Raw genomic sequence first — 23,496 nt, forward strand, 5'->3', positions numbered from 1 at the left:
GGCCTGGCTCCAGAGGGGGGCCCCGGTGACCCGCGTCCGGGCAAGGGAAACCTTGGTACATATATTTTGCTCATCATAAGGGGTCTTTGAGCCGTGCTTTGTCTGGCCCCTCACCTAGAACCTGTTTGCCATGGGTGACCCTGTCAGGGGCAAAAAGCCCCAGACAACTTAGCTCCTAGGATCATTGGGACACACAAACCCCTCCACCACGGTAAGGTGACAACTCACAGAGGGGATATTTGAACATTTAAATATGTAAACTAAAGTGCAATCGCATTTGAAATAATAATAATAAATTTTATTTATAAGCGCCTTTCAAGACACCCAAGGACACTTTACAATAACAAAAAACACAAAACAATACGGGTTGAGCAGCGGCAGCCAAAACGTGCCAGCGTTCACTCAACCCGAAGGTCAGAAAGAAACCACAGGAATGTAAATGAATGGCTTCTGGTTTTTGAGATGTAAATTGCATTGTAACTTCTCCTCAGCTGCCGGTTAACCCGGCCGATCTTCGACCCACTTTTCTCCAGTTTGTCGCAGCGTTTCTCCATTTTCTGTTATCTCTTCTATTATTTTCTTCTCTTTTCTTCCTTACCGCTATTTTTTATTTTTCTTCTTTGTGCTACCGCTATTTTTATTTTTATTCTTCGCGACAGGGGTTCGCTTTTGCCTGGGGAGTCAAGTTCAGCATTCACTTCAATGATATCTGGCGCTATATAGCATCCTGAATGAATATAATCTCTAGGCACCGAATTTAAGACGACCTACACGTTTTCAATCTTATTTCAATGCAAAAAACACTGTCTTATATTTGGGCCAATACTGTCAATAAAGTTGTGTTGTATTGTATTTCCTTTAGTGTAGCTCCATCTATTGGATGCATGATGCAACCCCGGCCACTATTGTAGCTTCTATTCTACACGCCTTGTATAATGTGGTGCGCCCTGTATCTGAAAACTGTTTTCAAATAGACCATTCATTGAAGATGCGCCTTATACACCGAAGTGCCTCAAAGTGTGGAAAATCCAGTATGTGGTATTCATTAAGCTCCTGACCAAAATGGGTGAAAACTGGGACCATTGTAGTATCTTTATATTTAGATCAACATCTGCCTAATGTCACATTCGGTAACACAGCAGGCTCAGTGTCTGCCAGGCAGCCAGATCCACTAGCAGCTGGTTCCAGACTTCACTCAGCCCTGTCCTAGACACACTCGAGAGGCCATTTTGGCGGGGGGAGGCATCGCGTTTACTTGAAAGTGCAGACAAAAGGCTGTGTTTACTTGTTCAACGCCTCAGCGGTACATCAATTGCACATTTTCAATCAATGTCCAACTGTGTCGTCTTCCACAAGCGAGGCCAACCACGCGGATGCTAATGAGTTCTTGCATCTAAACAGCAGGTTGTGGCTGACAGTTGGCCCTCCATCCACGCATTGACAACCTCGGCTGCCATTGCGCCACTCACCCTGATTATAATAGAGCTACATGAGATTTAACCACTCTGGATATTTGGAATTAATGAATTCCTGATGACGATAATAAGCAGACATAAAAGTTAACATTTGTGGAACACTTGATATCAGGTGGAGTCAGTAGATTTTATGGGAAATCATATTACAAGCCAAGCATTATATCGCACTTGATGTCAACGGTTTTCCTGGCCTGCAGAGATTTCATGATCGACTACAATGTGTATCATGGCTCAGGGTTTGCGCCCCAATTTGCCAGTTCATTGTTTAAAACATACGGCATAAGGCTGCGCTGTTATGACCATAATGCTTTGTACTCACTGTAAATTAAACATGCTAGACAAGAAGCTTAATATTTCAATAGCGTGTTCAAACAATGTTGTAACGCTGCCCAACTAATTGAAAATCTGTGGTATTTCCTTCCACATATGCACGCAGACACACGTGCGCGCGCGCGCGCACACACACACACACACACGCACAGCATGACCGTATGTTATTTGACATAGAACACAGCATGCAATCGCGACGTGTTGCCCTTGACAGCAGTTGTCTGTGACGTCACAGCAAGCGGCGCAACACGATGCTGAGGTGACTGCATGATAATTACATGGCAAAATAATCCATTGCTTTTATTAAAACGTCTTGTTTTATTGATCTTCATGTGACGTGGCATGCATCGAACAAAAGTGATACAAGACATCCTGTTCAAACTGTGTGTATTTGAAATATTGATTGGAATTCGGCCATGTGCATTCATCTGCAGCACTTCTAACATGTTCAGCAAATAAATCCTGGACCAAATCCAGTCTGTGAGTCATTTCAAACCTACAGTCCATTTTCATGTAATTGATCACTAAAAGTAAAGACATTTGTTTAAAAAAATAAAACAACCAAGCTTAATGTTCCATTTTGAAAAAGAAATAAAGAAACGAAAAATGTTATTTAAAGAAAAAGCAATCACTGACAGAGCAAATGGTGGCAGCCTACCAAAATTCACTTCTTGAGACAAAGGTGCATAACGGTAAAGATGAACATCATCAAAATCAGGTGATTTGCGCTATTTGCATGTGTTGCCCTTCCAACTGTCTGGTGCATAAATTATACAAGCTACTCATTAAAGTCAGAACATTCACGGCTCGCCGGTGTCAGAGTAATGTAAGAAATACAATGACATCCAACGCATACATCAGCGGAGCACAGATTTTGTCTCAATGCTCCTTGATCAAATTCACCACATGTGCCACAACTTATACCTGTGTTTGCCTGGTCTAAAATCTGGTCTATATTCAGTCACCAGATTGTCAGTTGCATTGGGGGTGTGTCAAAGAAAACACTCCCGGTCCACGGGAATAGGCAGCGTGGCGCAGAGTGATTTACCAAATTCCCAAACACTGCAAACTAGACTTACCCTGGCACAAAAATAAAGATGCACCAGTTTTTACACTGAGCATACGTGCACTGTCAATGAAAATAGAGCACAATGCAATACACATCATTAAACAGATAACTTTGCAGTGGTCTCTTGACTCCAGCACTGTACATACAAACAATATACGGTATATTTGCTTGATGATTTCCATCAGTTTGATGGATGAAAGTTAAAGAATGTCCAAGTAGCCCTTGCATCCTTCAATTTTGCTGCGTGTGGCCCTAAGAAGAATATGTCTGGACATCCCAGCTGTCGACCTTGTGCACAGGGGCCATAAAAGGATAACACAGATGGCGAATGTGGGCTCAATCGCGCAGGATAATACAAACTGCCAAAAGAGGACAAAAAATAATGAAGATCAAAAAAATGAGCGGGGGAAAAAAAACATGACAACCAAGCGGAGCAAAGCAAAGCCAGAGGCAAAGTCACCACTGTCATTACAGTGATGACTGCATCGGTGGTAGGGCTGAAGTGACGGGCGGAGACACTCACCACCTCAGACCACAGCTGACAGCCCAGTGATGTGACCTTCGTGACTTAACTACCACTTTTGCTTGCACTCTTGTCCCCATAAAGTGGTTCAAATAGCACTGCGGGTGTGAATTACAGAATTGCTCAAGCCCATTATATAAAGGCTGTAATTATACCGAGACAGCTGTGGCAATGACACTGTAGTCCAGTAGTGTTAGCCCCTCACAGCAAGAGAACTCAATCAGCCACTCTCCTTAGTAACTGTCTAATGGGTTTCATCTGGGTAATCCTCATGCACCTTACACCACGTGACAAACTCAAGGCTCGATCTGTCTCACCACAAAGGAGAATCAAACGTATCCATTTCATGTTTCTTGCAAAATTGATTTTTTCCCCTTTCATTTTGGCAGAGAATCTGTAAAAAAGATATTTTCCTTCTGTTTTAACTGAAATTACAAGCATTTTTCCCAATTAACGCCTGCTTTGAAAAATATTTTTTATATTTTCTTGTCACTACATTCCATGATTTCTGATTTAAATGTTAAAAACAGAAAATAAGAGTGAAATGCAGTTGAGAGAGAGCTTACTTACAAGTAAAATTAAGTAGCATTTTGGTCTGTTTTACTGCCACTTCTCTCTCCTACAGAACTCCTCTCCAGTTTATAGAAGGGGCTAGGTGGCAATACGCCCAAGGCTGTTGTTGTCAACTCTATACAGTTTGTCGTGACAGCACGGGGAATAACATCATGCTCAGAGCAAGGAAAAACTTAATGACATAGATGCACAATGTGCACGTAATATTTTGTCTTCACATACCGTGTCTTTGTTGCGCAATCCCATGCTGGGGCGAGGTAATCTCCTTAATCATGGAGGGACTCTCAGAGGAAGACATTCTCACATAGCCAAGTTTCCCAACTTCTGCCATTAACAGTGACCGATATTAGTTTGCGAGATATGGAGCTTGCAAAAGACAGGCGCATTGTACACCACGCACTATTATTATGTACCCCAAAATGTCGAACACATGTGCATGTACGCAGCATTTACAATTCAAAGGTAAAAAGCTATAAAATTGTAAATGTAGTTCAGGCTGGAAATTGGAGGCTTCTTCCTAACAAGCAATGGGCAGTTTAGGATTTTGTGATCTTTTGATCACAAAGAATTAGTGATGGAAGAGTACCAATATCAGGTATCCGTATAAGGCTAATATCTTTAGCCTATACTGGTATCTTGCTGTGGTTTTACCATCAGAAAATAAAAGGCAAATATGTCTGACGAATGTGCATTAAAATGCAAATTCTGTAAGTATATGTATATTTGTAAGATTTATGTCAATGTTTTGTTGGATATGAAGGATTAAAGTCCTTCTAACTTTATTGATTAAATATATTGTGCCACATAATGCGTTCTGAGAAATGAGCGGCTTAACCTGCCACGTTCCATTATCATGGATGTCACAAAAACCAAAAGTTCCCACATGCAATTTCTGGATTGAAAGCACACACTTTGGCATGGACAAGAGGTTAAGCGTTATGAAAATTGATTGTGAAATGAGCAGGCTATGACTTCTTTTCAACGCAGATGCATTACATTAGAATTTGCTTGAGCATGCCCAAACATTATTTTTTTAAATCTCGGCCTTCCTGTGTGGAGTTTGCATATTCTCTCAGTGCCTGTGTGGGTGGATTTTCTCCGGGTACTGCGGTTTCCTTCCACATTTCATAAGCATGGTACATTGATTGCATGTTCTAAATTGTCCCTAGGTGCGATTGTGACCTTGAGTGGTTGTTCATCTATATGTGCCCTACGATTGTGCCCTATGACTGTCTGACAAACTGGTCGGTGTGCGTGAAGAGAGCTACGATAGGTTCAAGTGTGGCTGCAACCCTTGTGAGGATAATCGGATCAGATAATGGATGGTATCTTCAGACACTATGTGCCTTCATCTGATTCTGAAAATTAAGTACAAATTGATCAAACAACAGTTCTAAGATTAGCGCATATATAATTTAGTGAAGCACCACTGTCTCTTTGTAAGCAAAAAGAACTGCTTCAATATGCCAAGGGAGCTAATCTAAGACTAAAGACAGTTTCTTCTTTCTGAAGCTTTGATCTGTCCTTCAACAATGTCTTGATACTCCATATCTACTTTTCTCTGCTTTGAGTCCTGAAGCCCTTTAAGGTGCTTTGGTCTGTCTTTGAAATTGTTTTGAGATTCAATGCGTGTCCGTTGTGTTCTGATGTTCCAATTGTACGGGGTATCTTTTAAAAAGATGCCATTTAAAAGTTTTGTAACGTGGAGTATGTCATTCGCGATGTTGAACATCCGTATGTGCTTACGCCATTTAAACAAGTATGAGATGTACGATCGGTCCTGGGGTCACCGGGCACACTGGTGAACATTTCGCATTTGCAGGTTTGGATATCAAATGTGCGGTCTTGCCTTTAATTGCCAGATAGTCTGCGTGGTGTTCTCCTCCAGTTGCCTCCACTGTGATATTTAACAAACTGTCTGCAGGCTTGTGGGTGGCCAGAGAAGTAAAAGTCAATTAGTGTTCCTTATTCCATATCTCCTCTGCGCTTACGGGAACGTCATTAGGACTGCACCCTATGTCAAATGAGCTTCTGCTTTGGTTGTATTACTTTCCATGCGCTTGCATCATTCCTTTCCGAAGCACTTGGCGTGCAAGTGAAGCAGCTGAGATGAGGTCGGATTACAAATGAAGAGGTCAGCTGTTTTTGTTTGAGCGGCCGGTCAAAACGAGCCCTTTTGGTAGCATTGTTCATCACCTCCATGACTGCTTGCAGTAAGCGCCAGAAGCAGAGGATGGCTCAGGTTCAAATTGACTTCCTTGGAATGCGACAGAATCATTTGTTTTGGCTGATGAGGGCAAAAAGTTAAGCCCGTCACTCTTACGTGATTCCATTTGGGTGTTTGATTATTTGCAAAATCTTGTTACCGCCGCGAAGGAAGGTGCTACCAAGTGAGGGATCGTCTCGATTTGGTTAAACTGCATGTTTCTCCCTTAGCAAAACACCGGCAAAGACATTTGTAGCAAGAAGAGATATTTCAATGAATATTTATGCTCCGCTTGAAAATACAGAGCTGGCTGAGGTTTTTGGAATTCTTCGATTATAGTTACTGCAACACAATCAGAGTTGGTTGTCTTGAATTGAAAAAAAAGAACGATTGCATGGACACACAATAACACCTCACAACATAAAGGGAGGCTTAGTCACTCAACTGCTGAGAATAACTGAGCGATAAAACCATTGTGACTAATGTCAAACTGGAGTTCAAAACGATATTAAATGTCCGTTCAAGAAATAATTGCGAGAATCTATTAGCTGAAAAATTCTATGAATGAAATATTGTCTCCACGTGCCATAACCTCAATTTAGAGCTACCACTAATGCCGCACAGACGACTTGTTTACAATATCCAAACCGGTAAAACTGAAGACAGTACGAGAAATTATTGCTGTGCCTCGGTTCGGTTGGCTCTGCTGATTTGGATCACACCCATTCAATTGGGTTCAGGAGTAGTCTCTTCAACAACTGTGTGCGGCCATCTATAAACAGACTTTTCTTTTCCTCTATGGCTTTTTACACGGCACTGGTTCATGGTCTTGTCCAGGGGTGGGCAAACTTTTTGGCTCGGGGGCCGCATTGACTTTTAAAATTTGACAGAAGGGCCAAAAAAAAACTGCATTTGTTGACAGTCCATATCAAACATCAACAGAACAAAAGCATGAAAGCACTGTATTAATATACTTTTTTATATGACAAAAGTGTTGTTGATGACCTATTTTAGCCTGTGCATTGCTGCAGATGGGTTGTGATCAAACCAGTAGAAGTAGAGCGATACAGAGGTACTAGATGGTCGAAAAGACCCCCCCCCCCCCCGTTCTGCAACTTCAAGTCAACCTGGTGGTGAAATGCCTGTCATTACAAGTCCAATTGAAATGAATGCAATCATTCACATCGAACCTTAATTGTGGACGAACCTTCAGCGGGCCGGATTAAAAAGACCAACGGGTCGGATTTGGCCCGCGCGCCGTAGTTTCCCCATCTCTGGTCTTGACTGTTCTCATGTCATTAATTTATTGATTTAGCTGTCTTTGTCAAATTTTTAATCCATGTGCAGCACTTTGGAAGCAGCAATGGTTGTTTTTAAAGCACTCTATAAAGTTGAGAGTTGCAATTTGTTCAGCGCATGTTCCATCTGCAAGGAATCTGGATCTTTTGAGTAGAGGAACGAGTACCCACCGGTAATACACAAGCGGAGGTATACTAATTTGGAAAAGGTCATACGCAACACCTCACTAGACTTTTGGAACAAAGACAAAAACGGCTAGCTTATAAGGGTGATGAAAGACATGAATATAACAACAACTGGGCAATGCATTCACCACTAATCAGACCAGCTGAAAAACACTCTGATACAACAATGCAATGAAAAGACTGAAAGTCCAGCGTGAACAAGACAGAGGCGAGCGCAGATACAGTAAGTGAGCGAGGCAGCAGATAAAGCATCCGAGTGTCTCGTATGCAGATTGTTGCCGACTGCCTGTCACGGTGTGCCCCAAATTACCTTTGCTATCTCGCAAACACTCGTGGCAGCTGCCTTGTCTTACTCGTCCAGATCCGACAACGCAGCCCCAACTGGGTGACAAAACACGGCGACTCCTTGTTTTTCACACTGGAGGCACACCTGTGTCGCCGTGCACGTGCTATCGACCTCCTGGCTCCACCCCGCACTCCGCTTAATTGAAACAGATGGAGGAGCCGGAGCGGGCCGGGAGGAAGAGGCCCTGAGGGGGACAGTGATGGAAGAAGAGGCGAGAACGCAGAACATGTTGAGGTTGTTAAGAGTGACCGTAACACATTCAGGTGCCACTCACGTGTCCACTATGTGGACACAAAAAATGTAAAAGGCTTTGCCTACCATTCAGAAAATAGAATTAAGTAGCAGAGCGAATATAGGTTTGAGCAACATTACATTCCAATTAAATGAGCCATGGGAGAAAATGAGAAACATTCATGACTCGCTAATAGGGGTGGCAATTGATAAGACTTTGGTGATTTAGATTCCGTTAGTGATACTGCTGATTGATTTGATTCCCTATCAACAGTCATTGGATTAGGGACTGGAAAAACAAAACAAATATATATGTATGGAAAAACATATATATATATATATATATATATATATATATATATATATACAGCATTGTTTATTTGTTTTGTTTTGTTTTTATTGTTTTATTGTTTATATAAAAAAAAAAATCCTCATCTCACCCCTCGGGTGGTGTCCGTCCCTCATTCAGCTCGGGTCCTCTACCAGAGGCCAGGAAGCTTGAGGGTTCTGCGCAGTATCCTTGCTGTTCCCAGCACTGCACATTTCTGGACTGAGATGTCCTATGTTGTTCCCGGGATCTGTTGCAACCACTCATCTAGTTTGGGGGTCACTGCCCCGAGTGCTCCGACCACCACAGGCACGACTGTCACCTTTACCTTCCAGGCTCTCTCCAGCTCCTCTCTGAGCCCTTGGTATTTCTCGAGTTTCTCATGTTCCTTCTTCCTGATGTTTCCATCACTTGGGACCGCTACATCCACTACAACGGCTTTCCTCTGCCCTTTATCTATGATCACGATATCTGGTTGGTTCGCCATTACCATCTTGTCAGTCTGGATCTGGAAGTCCCACAGGATCTTCGCTCTGTCATTCTCCACCACCTTCGGAGGTGTTTCCCATTTTGACCTTGGGGTTTCCAGTCCATACTCCGCACAGATGTTTCGGTAGACTATGCCAGCCACCTGGTTATGGCGTTCCATGTAGGCTTTCCCTGCCAGCATCTTACACCCTGCAGTTATGTGTTGGATCGTCTCAGGTGCCTCTTTGCACAACCTACACCTTGGGTCTTGTCTGGTGTGGTATATCTGGGCCTCGATGGCTCTGGTGCTCAAGGCCTGTTCCTGAGCAGCCAGGATGAGTGCCTCTGTGCTGTCCTTCAGGCCAGCCCTCTCTAGCCACTGATAGGACTTCTTGAGATCAGCCACTTCAGTTATGGTCCGGTGGTACATCCCGTGTAGGGGCTTGTCCTCCCATGATGGTCCCTCTTCCAGCGCCTCATCTTCTGTTCCCCATTGTCTGAGACATTCTCCGAGTACGTCATCCGTTGGAGTCTTCTCCTTTATGTATTCATGGAGCTTGGATGTTTCATCCTGGACAGTGGCTCTCACACTCACTAGTCCCCGGCCTCCTTCCTTTCGGCTTGCATACAGTCTCAGGGTGCTGGATTTGGGATGGAACCCTCCATGCATGGTTAGGAGCTTTCGGGTCTTAACGTCCGTGGTCTGAATCTCTTCCTTTGGCCACCTTATTATTCCTGCAGGGTATCTGATCACTGGCAGGGCATAGCTGTTTATTGCCCGGGTCTTATTCTTGCCATTGAGCTGGCTTCTTAGGACTTGCCTCACTCGCTGGAGGTATTTGGCCGTAGCCGCTTTCCTTGTTGCCAGTTCGAGGTTGCCATTGGCTTGTGGTATACCAAGGTACTTGTTGCTGTCCTCAATGTCTGCTATTGTTCCTTCAGGGAGTGAGACCCCTTCAGTGCGGACTACCTTTCCTCTCTTAGTCACCATCCGACTACATTTCTCAAGCCCGAATGACATCCCGATGTCGCTGCTGTAGATCCTGGTTGTGTGGATCAGGGAATCTATGTCCCTTTCGCTCTTAGCATACAGCTTTATGTCATCCATGTAGAGGAGGTGACTGATTGTAGCTCCATTTCTGAGGCGGTATCCATAGCCTGTCTTGGTGATTACTTGGCTTAGGGGGTTCAGTCCTATGCAGAACAGCAGTGGGGATAGTGCATCACCTTGGTATATGCCACATTTGATGGACACTTGGGTAAGTGGCTTGCCATTGGCTTCAAGTGTGGTTTTCCACATCCTCATCGAGTTCGCAACGAAGGCTCTTAGGGTCCTGTTCACTTTATACAACTCCAAGCATTCAGTGATCCATGTATGTGGCATCGAGTCATAGGCTTTCCTGTAATCAATCCAAGCTGTGCACAGGTTGGTACGTCGGGACCTGCAGTCTTGTGCGACTGTTCTGTCAACCAGGAGCTGATGTTTGGCTCCTCTGGTATCTCTACCAATGCCCTTCTGTGCTTCGTTCATGTATTGATCCATGTGTCCACTTATCTTAGCCGCAATGATGCCTGACATGAGCCTCCATGTTGTGGAGAGACAGGTTATTGGCCGATAGTTGGATGGGGCTGCACCCTTTGAGGGATCCTTCATGATCAGGATGGTTCGCCCTTCGGTTAGCCATTCTGGGTGAGTCCCATCCCTCAGCAGCTGGTTCATTTGTACTGCTAGGCGCTCATGGAGTGCTGTGAGTTTCTTTAGCCAGTAGGTGTGGACCATGTCCGGGCCTGGTGCTGTCCAGTTCTTCATATCTGAGACTCTTTCCTGTATGTCTGCCACTGTTATGGTAACCGGGTTCTGTTCAGGGAGGTTGCTGTGCTCCTCTCTCAGGGTCACCAGCCATTGTGCACTGCTGTTATGTGCAACCTCCTTCTCCCATATGCCTTTCCAGTACCTTTCAGTTTCCAGTCTTGGTGGGTCAGCTCTGTTGTTAGGACCCTGCCACTGAGCGTACACTTTCGCAGGTTGTGTTGCGAACAGCCTGTTTATTCGTCTGGCCTCATTCTCTTTCGTGTACCGCTTTAGGCGACTGGACAAGGCTTGGAGCCTTTGTTTGGCAGTTTCGAGTGCTTCAGGTATGGTCATCTGGATGTACCTCTCGGGTATCGGCCTTTTCATCACACCTCTCTGGGCCTCCGTTAATTGACTCACATCTTTCCGGGCCGCCTTGATCTTAGCCTCCAACCGTCTTTTCCATGGTGGGTAACGTATCTCATGGCTACCATGGTTGCTCTTATAGCCCAGAGTCTCCAGGATCACTGATGCTGAAGCGTATATCAGCTCATTGGTTTCTGTGATCGTTACGGTAGGGATCGCCCTCAGTGCTGCATTCACACTTTCTATGAGACTTTCAGATGGTACTTCACATAGCCGTTGTAATCGGTTTCTAGGTTGCCCCGCTTTCATTCTCGCCATGATCTTAGCTTTCAGGTCAGTTGCTGCCTCGCTCAGCATTTCATTCATTGGGGCTGGCCACCCAATCTCATCATCTGCATTCATTGGGGGTTGCCTCCCAATCTCTTGTATGACCTCCTCCTCTGATCTGGCAGCCTGGGGCCCTTCACCATGGAACCTGCGTTGTACCTCATCAATCTCAAGTTGTGACAGCAGTTGCCGTTTGTGGATGTTGGAACACTGAGCTACTAGTTGTTTCGCGGTCAACCGTGACTGTGGGTTTCGAAGTAACCATTTAGCCACATTCTCTGCATGTAACCCCTCTGACTAGGGTTGCTTGAGTAGTAGCATTCCAACAGAGCCATGTTATCGTATCTCGCCCATTTTTCATCAAGGTGCTCTGGTTCCCCAGCACCTGACGCAGACCTTGTTTGGCCGGGCGACGTCTGAGCCGGCATGTCATTCGTTTTATTGTCTCTCATCATTGTATGAGGTAGGCATTAGCGTGAAGGATCTTGCCCAAGGATGGTGTTATGTGCTCATTTTTGCCCCAAGCGGGATTCGAACCACCGTCTCCCGTATGCCAAACCGATGCCTTACCAACTGAGCTATCCAGCCGCCGTGAGCTATATATATATATATAAATAGCAACAGTAATATTAATAATAATTAATTGATGTGAAAACAACTGTAAATAGCACCGCGATTTATCCCTTTTGTATTTATATTGCACTTAATTGAACGGTGTTTGTTTGTTTTTTCTTCTTTCTTCTTTCTGCCTACATTCTTGCTGCTGGTGGTTATAAATTTCCCCATTGTGGGACAAATAAAGGATATCTTAATCTTGATACATGACTGCTTCAAAATTGTCAGCATGACCAAACTATCGTAGAAAAATACATCAATTGATGTAAGAATCCAAATAATTAAGTAACATAAAATCGTTGACTCATTTCCTACCTGCAAAGCTGAACATCGAGAGGTCGGAGAGGTTCTGGGTCTTGGCAGCTAATTTGCATCGGATGAAAAAAATAAAATTGATTCTTCGAAAAAGAAAAAAAAACAGACCAATTAATTATCACCATGGAGAAGAAAAGTTACTGTGTCTCTAAGTCAGTTTCCCAGATGAACGACTATGCAAAATGTGACTGCTGCTCTCGGGCTGCCAACCCAAAGTCTGTTCCCCGGTATATATGTGTGTATGTGTGTGTGTGTGTGTAAGGAGGCAATGCTGGCCTCTTTGTTGTCCGCAGTAAGAGGATCCTACGAGTGAAACAATATCAGGCCGTTCAAACGGAGGTGAACACACTCAACTGAGTCACGCTAGGCCAGTCTTGAACAGACTAGACAGTATATTAAATGCCGTGTGTGTGTGTGTGTGTGTGTTGACTACCTCCTGTGTGGCTGGAAAGCAGACATGCCTGTCAGCACTGGTCAGTCATTAGCCATCAGTGTGTGTGTGTGTGTGTGTGTGTGTGTGTGTGTGTGTGTGTGTGTGTGTGTGTGTGTGTGTGTGTGTGTGTGTGTGTGTGTGCGTGCGTGTGCATGGATTACCTCATGGGGCAGGTTCAAAGGTCATGTGCAGATTGGCTTTGTTGGAGATGAAAGTTTGAAGAGGAAATTGGGTAAACAGCACAAAAGATCACTTTTTAAACAATGTGTAAACCCTCCCTCTCTAGGCAGAAGTGCTCCACACCTGCATTAATAATTGAGTACCTCACGGGTGCGCGTGCTTGTGTGCCTGAGAGGGATCCAAAGTTTCCTCTCCATCCGTACCGTGCAAGTTCTGTCACCCAAAAAGTCAGGAAAACGCCGCTTCTTTATTGAGAATTTGCGAGCTCGGAATTAAGGGGATAAGGATTTGCCTCTCATAATTACCACCTCGAAGCAATGGCATGGCATTGTTATCAGCGCAGTTACACACTTTATATACACATGCGTGCATGCAGTGTTCCCATCATCCCATAAATTTCACCCAAAACTTCATTCCTGATTTTGTACCAGCACAGGACTCGATCCCAGAACCCCAACACGGGTTTATTCTTCTCACTCTCCCACCTCAGAAGGGCAATGCCTGCCATTCATGGCAATGAGCTTCCCGGCTATTTCACAGCCTGTGAATAAGCCCTCCTCTAAACCGATGTGGCCTGTAATTGAACTCCCACTAAAAATACAAAACACAATAAATACCATAACCATGGCTGTGATGAGGGTCACCTTCAAGGAAAGTTGATTCCTGCTTGGATAGAGATTTACTTTTTTTTTCATTGATATTCTATTAAGCTTCATGAACTAGACTAAGCGCAGCAGACCTTCAGACCTACCATGCAAGACAATTGTCTCCAAACCCCAACATGGAACATTTGGTACCAGGCCACACAAAGACACGAAAATCTACAATTTTAAATTGATCGTCGTGAATCAAAACCAAATCAAGTACTGCACGACTTCATCTTCTCTCAACTTTGTCATAGCAGACCACGGGATTAGTCCTCCTGAAAATACTGCAAGAGGCTCGCAAATTAAGGTTTTGCAACTCTATTCAAAATAAGCCCAGAATGCTTCTATTTCCATTATCTTATTTTGCGAAGCTGACCAAAACTAAACTATACAAGAGATTGGACATAAGTACAAAACTTCAGGTGTCAATTTCTCCCATTAACTCATTCACCCCCAAAGACGTTTTTAAACGTCTTTTCAGACTTGGTCCAGAATTGACTGGTACTGAATGAGTTAAGAAGCCCAAATGACCAGGTTTAATGTTATCTGACATTAAATGCAAAAGAACCCACATTGAGCAGGCTAAGATAACTAAGGTCACTGCTGGTGTAGTGGTTCACTTGCCTGACTGAAGTGCGGAAAACATGAGTTTAGGTCCCACTCAATGAATGTGAATCGTTTCCTGTCTCAAAATGTTCATTTTTATGGGGGGCTTTTTAATGCTAAATATGGTCCATGTAGCTTGCATGAAAAGTGTAGCCAATAAAGTTCATGGATTGTCACAGTTACATTAACTGGAGTTTTTTATTTCTTGCTGAACTCATACACGGTCTGATGATATCACCAGAAGTCATGCTTACAATTGTAATAGTGGAGGTGGAGTCAGACGTTTTCAGTCTTTGCCAAGATCCTACTGCAGACTCCGGGTGCAAGATTTTTTTAATACACAATTTGTTATGTTAATAAATTGAGGATGTTGAATCTGAAGTCTGACCAAGTACTGGAGTCATTATTCGACTATGAGGGCATGCATGCTCCCCACCCCCGCTTTAAAAAGAAGGTTTAGTCCCACCCAGGATGAGTGTTATCAAAAACGGATGGATGGATGGAAGTAGCTACCCTGTGATGGAAAGAAGGTTTAGTCATCCTACGTTTAGGTTATTACCAATACATCTATTTGTTTTTGCTCTTAAGCGAAGCATTTGTCTTCATTCCACTTTCAAAGAATGCACCACTGCATAACCTCTCTCTATGGAGCTCCTTGTTCAGTGTGTTGTGTTCTTTACGCCATCACGACTTCTATCCCCCGGTGGAGCTTTTCTTCCCTTTCCAGTTAGTGTGACGCTTCTGTTTTGTTGACAGCAAAAGACTTGATGTACATATCCATCTGTCTCGCCGGGGATCATGTAAGCCTTTGTTGTCAGAAAAGAAGAGGCCGGCATTCGCATCGTGAATAAAGAACACAATAGTAGCCTCTGTGCCCAGAAGAAAGTGTACCAGGCCCACAGCGCTCTCTGGCGATGACGCCTATTGATCATTCTTGTTTGAAAATGTTAAGCAGCAGCATATTTAGGCAGGCGTGGGCGGATTTTAAAAACGAGACGTTTCACGTGCTGACAGAGGACAATGAGGCTCACTGTGATCAGCAGTGATGAGATGAATATTTCTTGAGAGCGCAGAATTCCCATTCGATTTGGAGCGATGATGATGGTGATGATAGCAGTGAGGAAGTGACCTCACAAAGTACTTCAAAGCTGAGCGGAGGGCCTTCAGACTTGCCCAGGTAGAATTGAGTTTGGAAAGCAACGTATGCCCAAGTTCCGTTCCTCTGGCTGCGAAGATGGAACATGGCATAGTTCTCACGAACATACTTGTAAAGTCACAATGAGAGAAGGCGTGTGGTTTGCTCAAGAGCTGACGCTGAACTGAAATGCGACTGAATTAAGTGAAACGTAAAGAAACATGAAAACATGATAATCGGTTAGTCAAATTAAAAAAACACATTTAAAAAATTGCGAAAATCTTCAAAAAGATTGTGTCACTCATGAATCAATGTGCCACTGTATGCTGGAAATGGAGGACGTCCAATACCTGGATATTGTTGTCCATGTAAATGAAATCAGCTAACATACAACATGTGTTCTCAAAAACTGCATTTAGAGAGATAACAATCAGAGGGCGACTGTGTGGAGTGTGCATGTTCTCCCCGGGCCTGCGTGGGTTTTCTCCGGGTACTCCGATTTCCTCCCACATTCCAAAACATGCACGGCGGGCTGATTGAACACTCTAGTCTAAACTGTCCCTAGGTATGAATGTGAGCGCGGATGGTTGCTCGTCTCTGTGTGCCCTGCGATTGGCTGGCAATCGGTTCGGGGCGTCCCTGCCTACTGCCCGAAGACAGCTGGGATAGACTACAGCACCCGTGTGAGGATAAATCGGATCGGAAAATGGATGGATGGATGGATAACAATCAGACTACGATGGCTCTGGCTTAGGACCCCATTGGATTGCGCAAATTATACTCAATTCATTGGGCTTGTGAGGGTTTTATGACAAGGACAGTGCCTGTGAGATCCGTGAGACAAGCGAGAAGCTGCTTCAGCACCGCAAGACAAACAATGCGGGAGGACATTATCAAGCATGACAAAAAGAAATAGGATGTCACTCTGTGGCCACCGCATTGCTAATTGATTCAAGGGTATGGCAGCTGACATGCCCTGTGAAGACCTGAATAGCGATTCGGTGAGTTCCTGTAGCTAATAGCTCGCCATGCTAATTCCGAGTCAAGAATGCAATTAGACACTCTGAGACGCTATACTTGCTAATTCATTTACGTTCATTAAGCTGCCCGCTTCCTGGCCAAATGAATTTCATGTGATTAAGCCGAGCCGACACCGGAAATGGTAACGAGAATGATGAGCTGCCGCTCGCCGCTCGAGTCAGCGGGGACACTGACGTAGCCTCGCTATGCAGCAGAGGAATTCCAAAGTGGAGGTTTTACCACCAATTTAATCCTCTGCCAGAGTAAAGAACGAGAGCATTGGCAATTAAGTCACCATTCAGCGGAAAGAACAAACATTCAGCGCCTCAAAGAACTATTTCGATTTAATGCCATATGTCAATTAATCATTTGGAATCACGTTTAGCGATCCGAAAGGTTACATCACAAAAGCAAAGGAAAAACATTTCCCTCCTAATTATTAAGCACACATTCACTCGTATGATCTCCTTCAAAAGTATTGGAACAGTGAGGCAAATTCTTTTTTTTCTTCTTTTTTTTTTTGCTGTAGACTGGATTTGCCTGTAAAGACTATTTTTATTACAGGTGTAATCAACATAAAACCAGAGAGTTGTGTATGGCTGAAAAAAAAAAACTAAGCGACCGTCGTTTCTGGAGCTTAAATTACATCGCGTTACGTGAACTATTTGCGTTCCTGCCAATGTGCGCGATAGCAGCGTTCACTAAACGAGCTGGAATCGATGCAAGGTTCTTTGGATAAAGTCCTGGTACGGTATATCCTCTTAATAGGATAATCCCAGTGCCCAGCATGAGCAGCAAAGTCAGCCATGTTTACCAACAGCTGATCAAAAAAAAACTCTTGGACTGGCAAAAACTAATCGTGAGGCTTGCTCATGCATTTTGCATTTATTACAGTACGCGCCTCTGAAGTCATTAGCGTGATCTGCTTGCACACTGTAAAAGAGCAAAGCGATGAAGCTGCTAATGAAGAGCCAGGCAATCTTGTTTACATCTTCCAGTGTGAAATATATTCTGCAAGTGTTTATCGGGGTTTGACATCATTTTGTTCCACGTGAAGAGTATAAATTGTGAATTCATTTGAATATGCTAAGAGTTTGACACTCTAAATGCATTGCTAGAGGGGTTTTAAGTTACTGTGCAACCAATACTGGAAAGAAAGCCAGACTGTGCAAAAAGTAGAGGGATGCCTCAAAGGACATGCTTGGTTAAGATTTGGAAACAATCTATATTCAGTAAGGATTAAAACAAAATAAGTTACTGCTCTTGGAAGTCCATCCATCCATCACCATGGGAGCCAGAGCCTTCAGTCACGCTGCTCCAAAGCTCTGGAACAACCTACCTCCGGACCTCCAAAACTGCACACCTCTTTCCACTTTCAAGTCCCAACTAAAAACACACCTGTTCAGGATTGCCTACAACACATAGCTCTTCCATTTCCTATGTTTTTATGATTTTATGTCCTGTTTTTATATAACATCTCGTTCACAAATGTTTACATTGTATTTTCTTATTGTTTGTACAGTGTCCTTGGGTGGCATGAAAGGCGCTTTTAAATAAAATGCATTATTATTATTATTATTATTATTATCCATTTTCTGATCCGCTTTATCCTCACAAGGGCCGCGTGGGGTGCTGGAGCCAATCCTAGCTGTCTTCGGGCAGTAGGCGAGGGACACCCTGAACTACTTGCCAGCCAATCGCAGGGCACACAGAAACGAAAATCCATTTGCACTCACACGCACAACTTGGGACAATTTAGAGTGTGCAATCAGCCTGCCATGCATGTTTCTGAGAAGAAACCGGACTACCCGGAGAAAACCCACGCATGCATGGGGAGAACATGCTAACTCCACACAGGGAAGCCGGAGCTGGAATTGAACCCGGTACTGCTGCACTGTGAGGTCGATGCACTAACCACTAGACCAGCGGTTCGCCCCACTCTTGAAAGTCATAAAACAAAAACAGTTCAAATATAATGAGAAAGGTATAACACCAAGACTATCAAGGATATCTTAATCTTATCACAGTAAATAGTTCCTTGACTATCGCACCATGTTGTTAGTGGTTCAGTGAAAAAATTATTCAGAACAGTGTGTCTGTGTCATCTCATAACTGTTTCCTGAAAAGAACACCAAAGCTCTTCAATTTATTCGTGTGTGTGTGCGCGCGCACTCGCGCGCATATTATTGTACGCATCATCCGTTAAGTGACTACGAATTGGAAAATGAAAGTGACAATTTACTTCTAACAAGAGGCATTTAAGGTGAGTCTAGAAATTTCGAGGTGAGGAGCGGGTCTTGGGTGATGACACACTCATTGCAAATGATGATCAATTCTGCCAGAGCTGTTTACGGTCAGAGTGGAGCACCTGAGGACAAAGCGAATCTCAAGGTGATGATGACGATGAATTTTCACACCCAAGTCCTACTTTTAGGATTGGGCCCATTTATCGGAACATGTTTAGGTAGTTTCTTTGAGGCATAAATCTACTCCTCCTATTAACACACGTGGGTAAACTCATGTTTCCATGGGAGCCATCGCTGTCAATTGCTCAGAAGCTGAGGCTGAGGTGGGAGTCAGTCTGAAATGGAATAAATCACTTCTGTTGCTGGTCCCTCTCTCTGGAATGACCTCCCACTGAACATTCGGCAAGCCTCCTCGCTGCCCATCTTCAAAGCCCTCCTCAAAACTCACTTGTATTCTTTGCCATTCGACTCAGCATGACAGATTTGTTCTTGATTTTACTGTTTGGTGCTTTCTACTGCCTTTATTACCGATTTGTCTTACTGTTTATTGTGCATGTTAAATTACTCCATGTACAGCACTTTGTATGCAGCGATGGCTGTTTGAAAGTGCTCTATAAAGACTGTTGACTTGACTTGACTTGACTTCTGGAACTTGGCTGTGTGCTGCAGAATGAGACTGGAGAGTAAAGCAGATTGGTCATAAGGGCGAGTCATGCTGCCTCACTTTTTAATATCACCAGGCAGGTCCAAAAGGGAAATGGTGAATGGATCACTGAATTTGATTCAATCTGGCAAAGTGTGTCAAAATGCTGAAGTGGGAGTAAGTCACAAATGTACACATGTCCAAAGTTACTGTGGCAAAAATCAAGCAAGTCAAGTCTCGGACAACTGGAAATTTTTTAAGTCATCGCTAACGTGATGAAAAGTCGAGTAAGTCGATTGGTCGATGACTTCATCAATGTTTTTTTTCTTTTCAGGACAGTTCAGCAAACCCCAACCGTTTTTATGGCATGGACCGGTTTCATGCAAAAACTGATTTCTGACAGTTGTCAATGCCATCGGCCTAATTGCAGATAAAACAAACTTTGAATGAGAGTAATATAAAATCAATCAATAAATAAAGATATATCGCAAGAGCTCTCTTCGCATGTTGCCAACGCAGACCGCTGACAACTTCCGGGGATTTTAAATACTTTTGTTGTGAAAGTGAAACTGATACGAGGCTTCGGGTGCAGTGTACACCAACACAAAAATATATAATATTAATAACACGCACACACACACACTTTTTTTTCATGTCCCCTTACAGCCCTCTCGATTGGTTCGGGATCGGTCTACAAGTAGATCGCGATCAAAGACATATATCGCGTAGACCAGGGGTTTCCAACTCATTTTTTTTCCACTTGTGGGCCACATACGGCCTTGGTAGATGTCAAGTGATTGTACAAAGGCACAAACTTCAACAAGTAATTGATATTGAAAACTATAGTAATGCACTTTAAGATCCCACTCCGGCCTCCCTGTGTGGAGTTTGCATGTTCTCCCCGGGCCTGCATGGGTTTTATCCGGGTACTCCGGTTTCCTCCCACATTCCAAAAATATGCATGGCAGGCTGATTGAACACTCTCAATTGTCCCTAGGTGTGAGTGTGAGCGTGGATGGTTGTTCGTCTCTGTGTGCCCTGCGATTGGTTGGCAACCGATTCAGGGTGTACCCTGCCTACTGCCCGGAGACAGCTGGGATAGGCTCCAGCACCCCCCGCGACCCTAGTGAAGATCAAGCGGTTAAGAAGATGAATGAATGAATGAATGAATGAATATATATGTATGGATAGCACAGATGCCTCTGAACATTTTGAGTGTTTGAAAAAAAAAAATAATGTTTGTATAACACAACATACATCATTTCCAAAATTGTAAAACGCGTAACTTAGGGGTTTTTTGTTTCGAAGGACCTAAGGGTTAAGTCTGACTCGTACATACAAGTACAGTATACTATTGAAATAAACGCAATGTCCATTGAACAATTTTGCGAATAGGTGATTTCAGCTTGCCTCCGAGTTTGGAACAATGACAGCGCAACAGTGCAAGCTAATAATGTCAATATTAGCCCAGCAACTCTTCAAACATTAATGAGTTCCTGGGCTTGCGTTGCTCCACTGAGGCCTGTTAGATTTCACTGCATGATACCACTCGCTTGCTCTTCCAGCGTCTGTTGTGCCAGATAGAGCTGCCGCCATGTTTGCCAACGCTGTCGTTGTTCCCGCGGTGCACGATCCAGACGCACAATAACTTTCATCATAAGGACCGCTTGATCTCCACTCAAACAGTGGATGGCCACAAAATGTGCCTTGAGCAAATACCTCAGGCTGTCACTGTAGCGTTGTCAATCTCTTGCGTAAATGAAACACTTCATGCTCACTTTTGATTGACATTGTGCTTCATTTCCGTAAGATGCCCTGTGGGTACCTAAAGCAGTGCCTGCATAATTATTGCTGATTTTACAACCATTTACAAATTTGCAGACCACCGTTTATTTTATTTTATTTTTTTTACTGTGGCTACGATATAGATGTGGTATAAAAAGTCGACACACCCGCGTTAAAAAGCTGTTTTTTTTAGGGGGGTTTGTTTTTTGTGATATAACAAAATGATACCTGGAGAAATAATTTTGAAACTTTTTCCACCAGTAATGGGACTTCCAGTGTGCACAACACAATTGAGCAATTTTTTTAAAACATCGAGTCTTAGTATAAATAAATAACTGAAATCAATGTGGTTGCACATGTCTGTACACTCTCCTAAAATTAGGGATGTCAATACAAAAATGTCAGGAAAAGCCCACTAGAACAAGATGCACTTAAAATGATGGTGTGCACACTTGTGCAACCACGTAATCACAGTTTATGTTTTATTACACGATTGAAGAGATTTTCTTTTTTTTTTTTCAATTCAGTTGTACAGGTTTTAGGTCACAGTAATCGTGGAAAAGTCAGATGACTCATCTTGGTCTCTTTTTTTTCTTTTATCACAAAAAGGTATCATTTAAACATGGGTGTGTGGACATTTTACATGTGTTGTATCCGCATTAACATAAATCCCAGAGCGCCGGGTAAGCAAAGTAAGTAAGCAAAGCACCTACTATATAAAAAGAAAGGCAGGAATAGAAAACATCACGGATTGCTGTTGCCAGTCCAAATTGTTTGTACGGGATTAATACTAAACCCACGACTGAGTATTTTGTTCTCACATTCGATCCATATTGTGGTGACAAAAAATAAAATAAAATCCATGTCATGTATGGGGTTGCATACAAATCATATCTGACAGCTTATGGTTGTAACTGATAATTAAAAGCAGAATGTAAGGAGGTTTGTTGCCCCTTGTTGGAAAAAAAATATTATAATAAAAGAACCCTTTGCTAACTCGACTTGTAATCCTTTAGCGCCCACTAGTGATCATAGGATAGCCTGCACTTTTTTAATGCTCTTGCACACCCAAGCCTTGCACATACTGTACTATTAGTCATGGGTTAAATCCCAGCTTTTATATGGTTAAATCAACGCCAGGCACCAAACAGCAACCAGCCCATTTGAGAAATACAAGACAATACATGCTGATTTATATAGCGCATTCACAACAGCGGCAGCTGTAACAAAGCGCTTAACAAAACTGTTAACATAAAGTAAAATAATAAACACAACACATAACATAAAACACGGACAGTCGTGCAGTCCTAACCACTTTTCCGTCACACGCTTTGTTGTTTGAAGTAGTTTGAGATGAAAGAAGAGAGTGGATCAGTATGATGAATATCAGAAATATTCAAGAAAAAGATGAAACACAGCAAGGATGATAAATTAGGGTCTCTAATTAGGGTTAGGCGGCCCGGTAGTCCAGTGGTTAGCGCGTCGGCTTCACAGTGCAGAGGCACCGGGTTCGATTCCAGCTCCGGCCTCCCTGTGTGGAGTTTGCATGTTCTCCCCGGGCCTGCGTGGGTTTTCTCCGGGTGCTCCGGTTTCCTCCCACATTCCAAAAATATGCATGGCAGGCTGATTGAACACTCCAAATTGTCCCTAGGCGTGAGTGTGAGCGTGGACGGTTGTTTGTCTATGTGTGCCCTGCGATTGGCTGGCAACCGATTCAGGGTGTCCCCCGCCTACTGCCCGGAGACGGCTGGGATGGGCTCCAGCGCCCCCCGCGACCCTAGTGAGGATCAAGCGGTACGGAAGATGAATGAATGAATGAATGAATAATTAGGGTTAAGGCATCACAAAAGAGTTTCAAACTCAGTTTTATGGCCAGGGTTGGGGTTTTAAACAAGGATTACGGTCTAAAATCGGGGTTTAAAATCAGGTTAGGTGTTTCAAACGACAATTAAGGTGTGAGATTTGGTCTTCAAATGAAGGTTTCAAGACAACCATTTCAAACTAGAGTTATGGTTTTAAATTATGGTTGAAGCTTCAAATTCTGGTTTCAAGACAAGTTCAGCGTCTGGAGCTAGAGTTATGGTTTCAAATTAGGGTTTTACACTACAGTGGCGCCAGTAAATCCCTGTGACCTTAAGCGGTGTTGAAAACGGATGGATGCATAAACGAGGGTTTGGTTTTTGGGCAGGGGTAGGGTTGTCAAATTAGGCTCCAAAGATGTCTTAGGGTTTTAAATAAGAGTTTAGCTGTTAAACTGGGGGAATCATGGAAGTGTTTGGGTTTCAAACATGGGTGAAGGTGTCCCATTGGGATTTCAATCTTAAATCGGGGTTGATTTGGGGGATTTATGATG

General features: G+C 43.5%; 1 protein-coding gene across 10 annotated transcripts in view; it reads right to left on the bottom strand.

Annotated features, from left to right (window-relative positions):
* shank3a (SH3 and multiple ankyrin repeat domains 3a) overlaps positions 1 to 12,942 on the bottom strand; it is a 209,004-nt gene extending 196,062 nt beyond the window's left edge. For 3 of the 10 annotated variants that reach the window (XR_007961621.1, XM_052060200.1, XM_052060203.1), the window contains exon 1: positions 12,449 to 12,855. Coding sequence is in view for 9 of the 10 variants with exons in the window: in XM_052060200.1 (XP_051916160.1) it covers positions 12,449 to 12,573 (125 nt within the window). In the remaining variant the exon portion in view is untranslated. Of the gene's footprint in view, positions 1 to 12,448; positions 12,857 to 12,881 lie in introns of those variants that run through there. The other 7 variants (XM_052060201.1, XM_052060199.1, XM_052060198.1 and 4 more) reach the window with 3 other exon arrangements.
* Positions 12,943 to 23,496: the final 10,554 nt, after the last annotated feature.

Source organism: Hippocampus zosterae, chromosome 3, assembly GCF_025434085.1.
Source record: "Hippocampus zosterae strain Florida chromosome 3, ASM2543408v3, whole genome shotgun sequence".
NCBI lineage: Eukaryota > Metazoa > Chordata > Actinopteri > Syngnathiformes > Syngnathidae > Hippocampus > Hippocampus zosterae.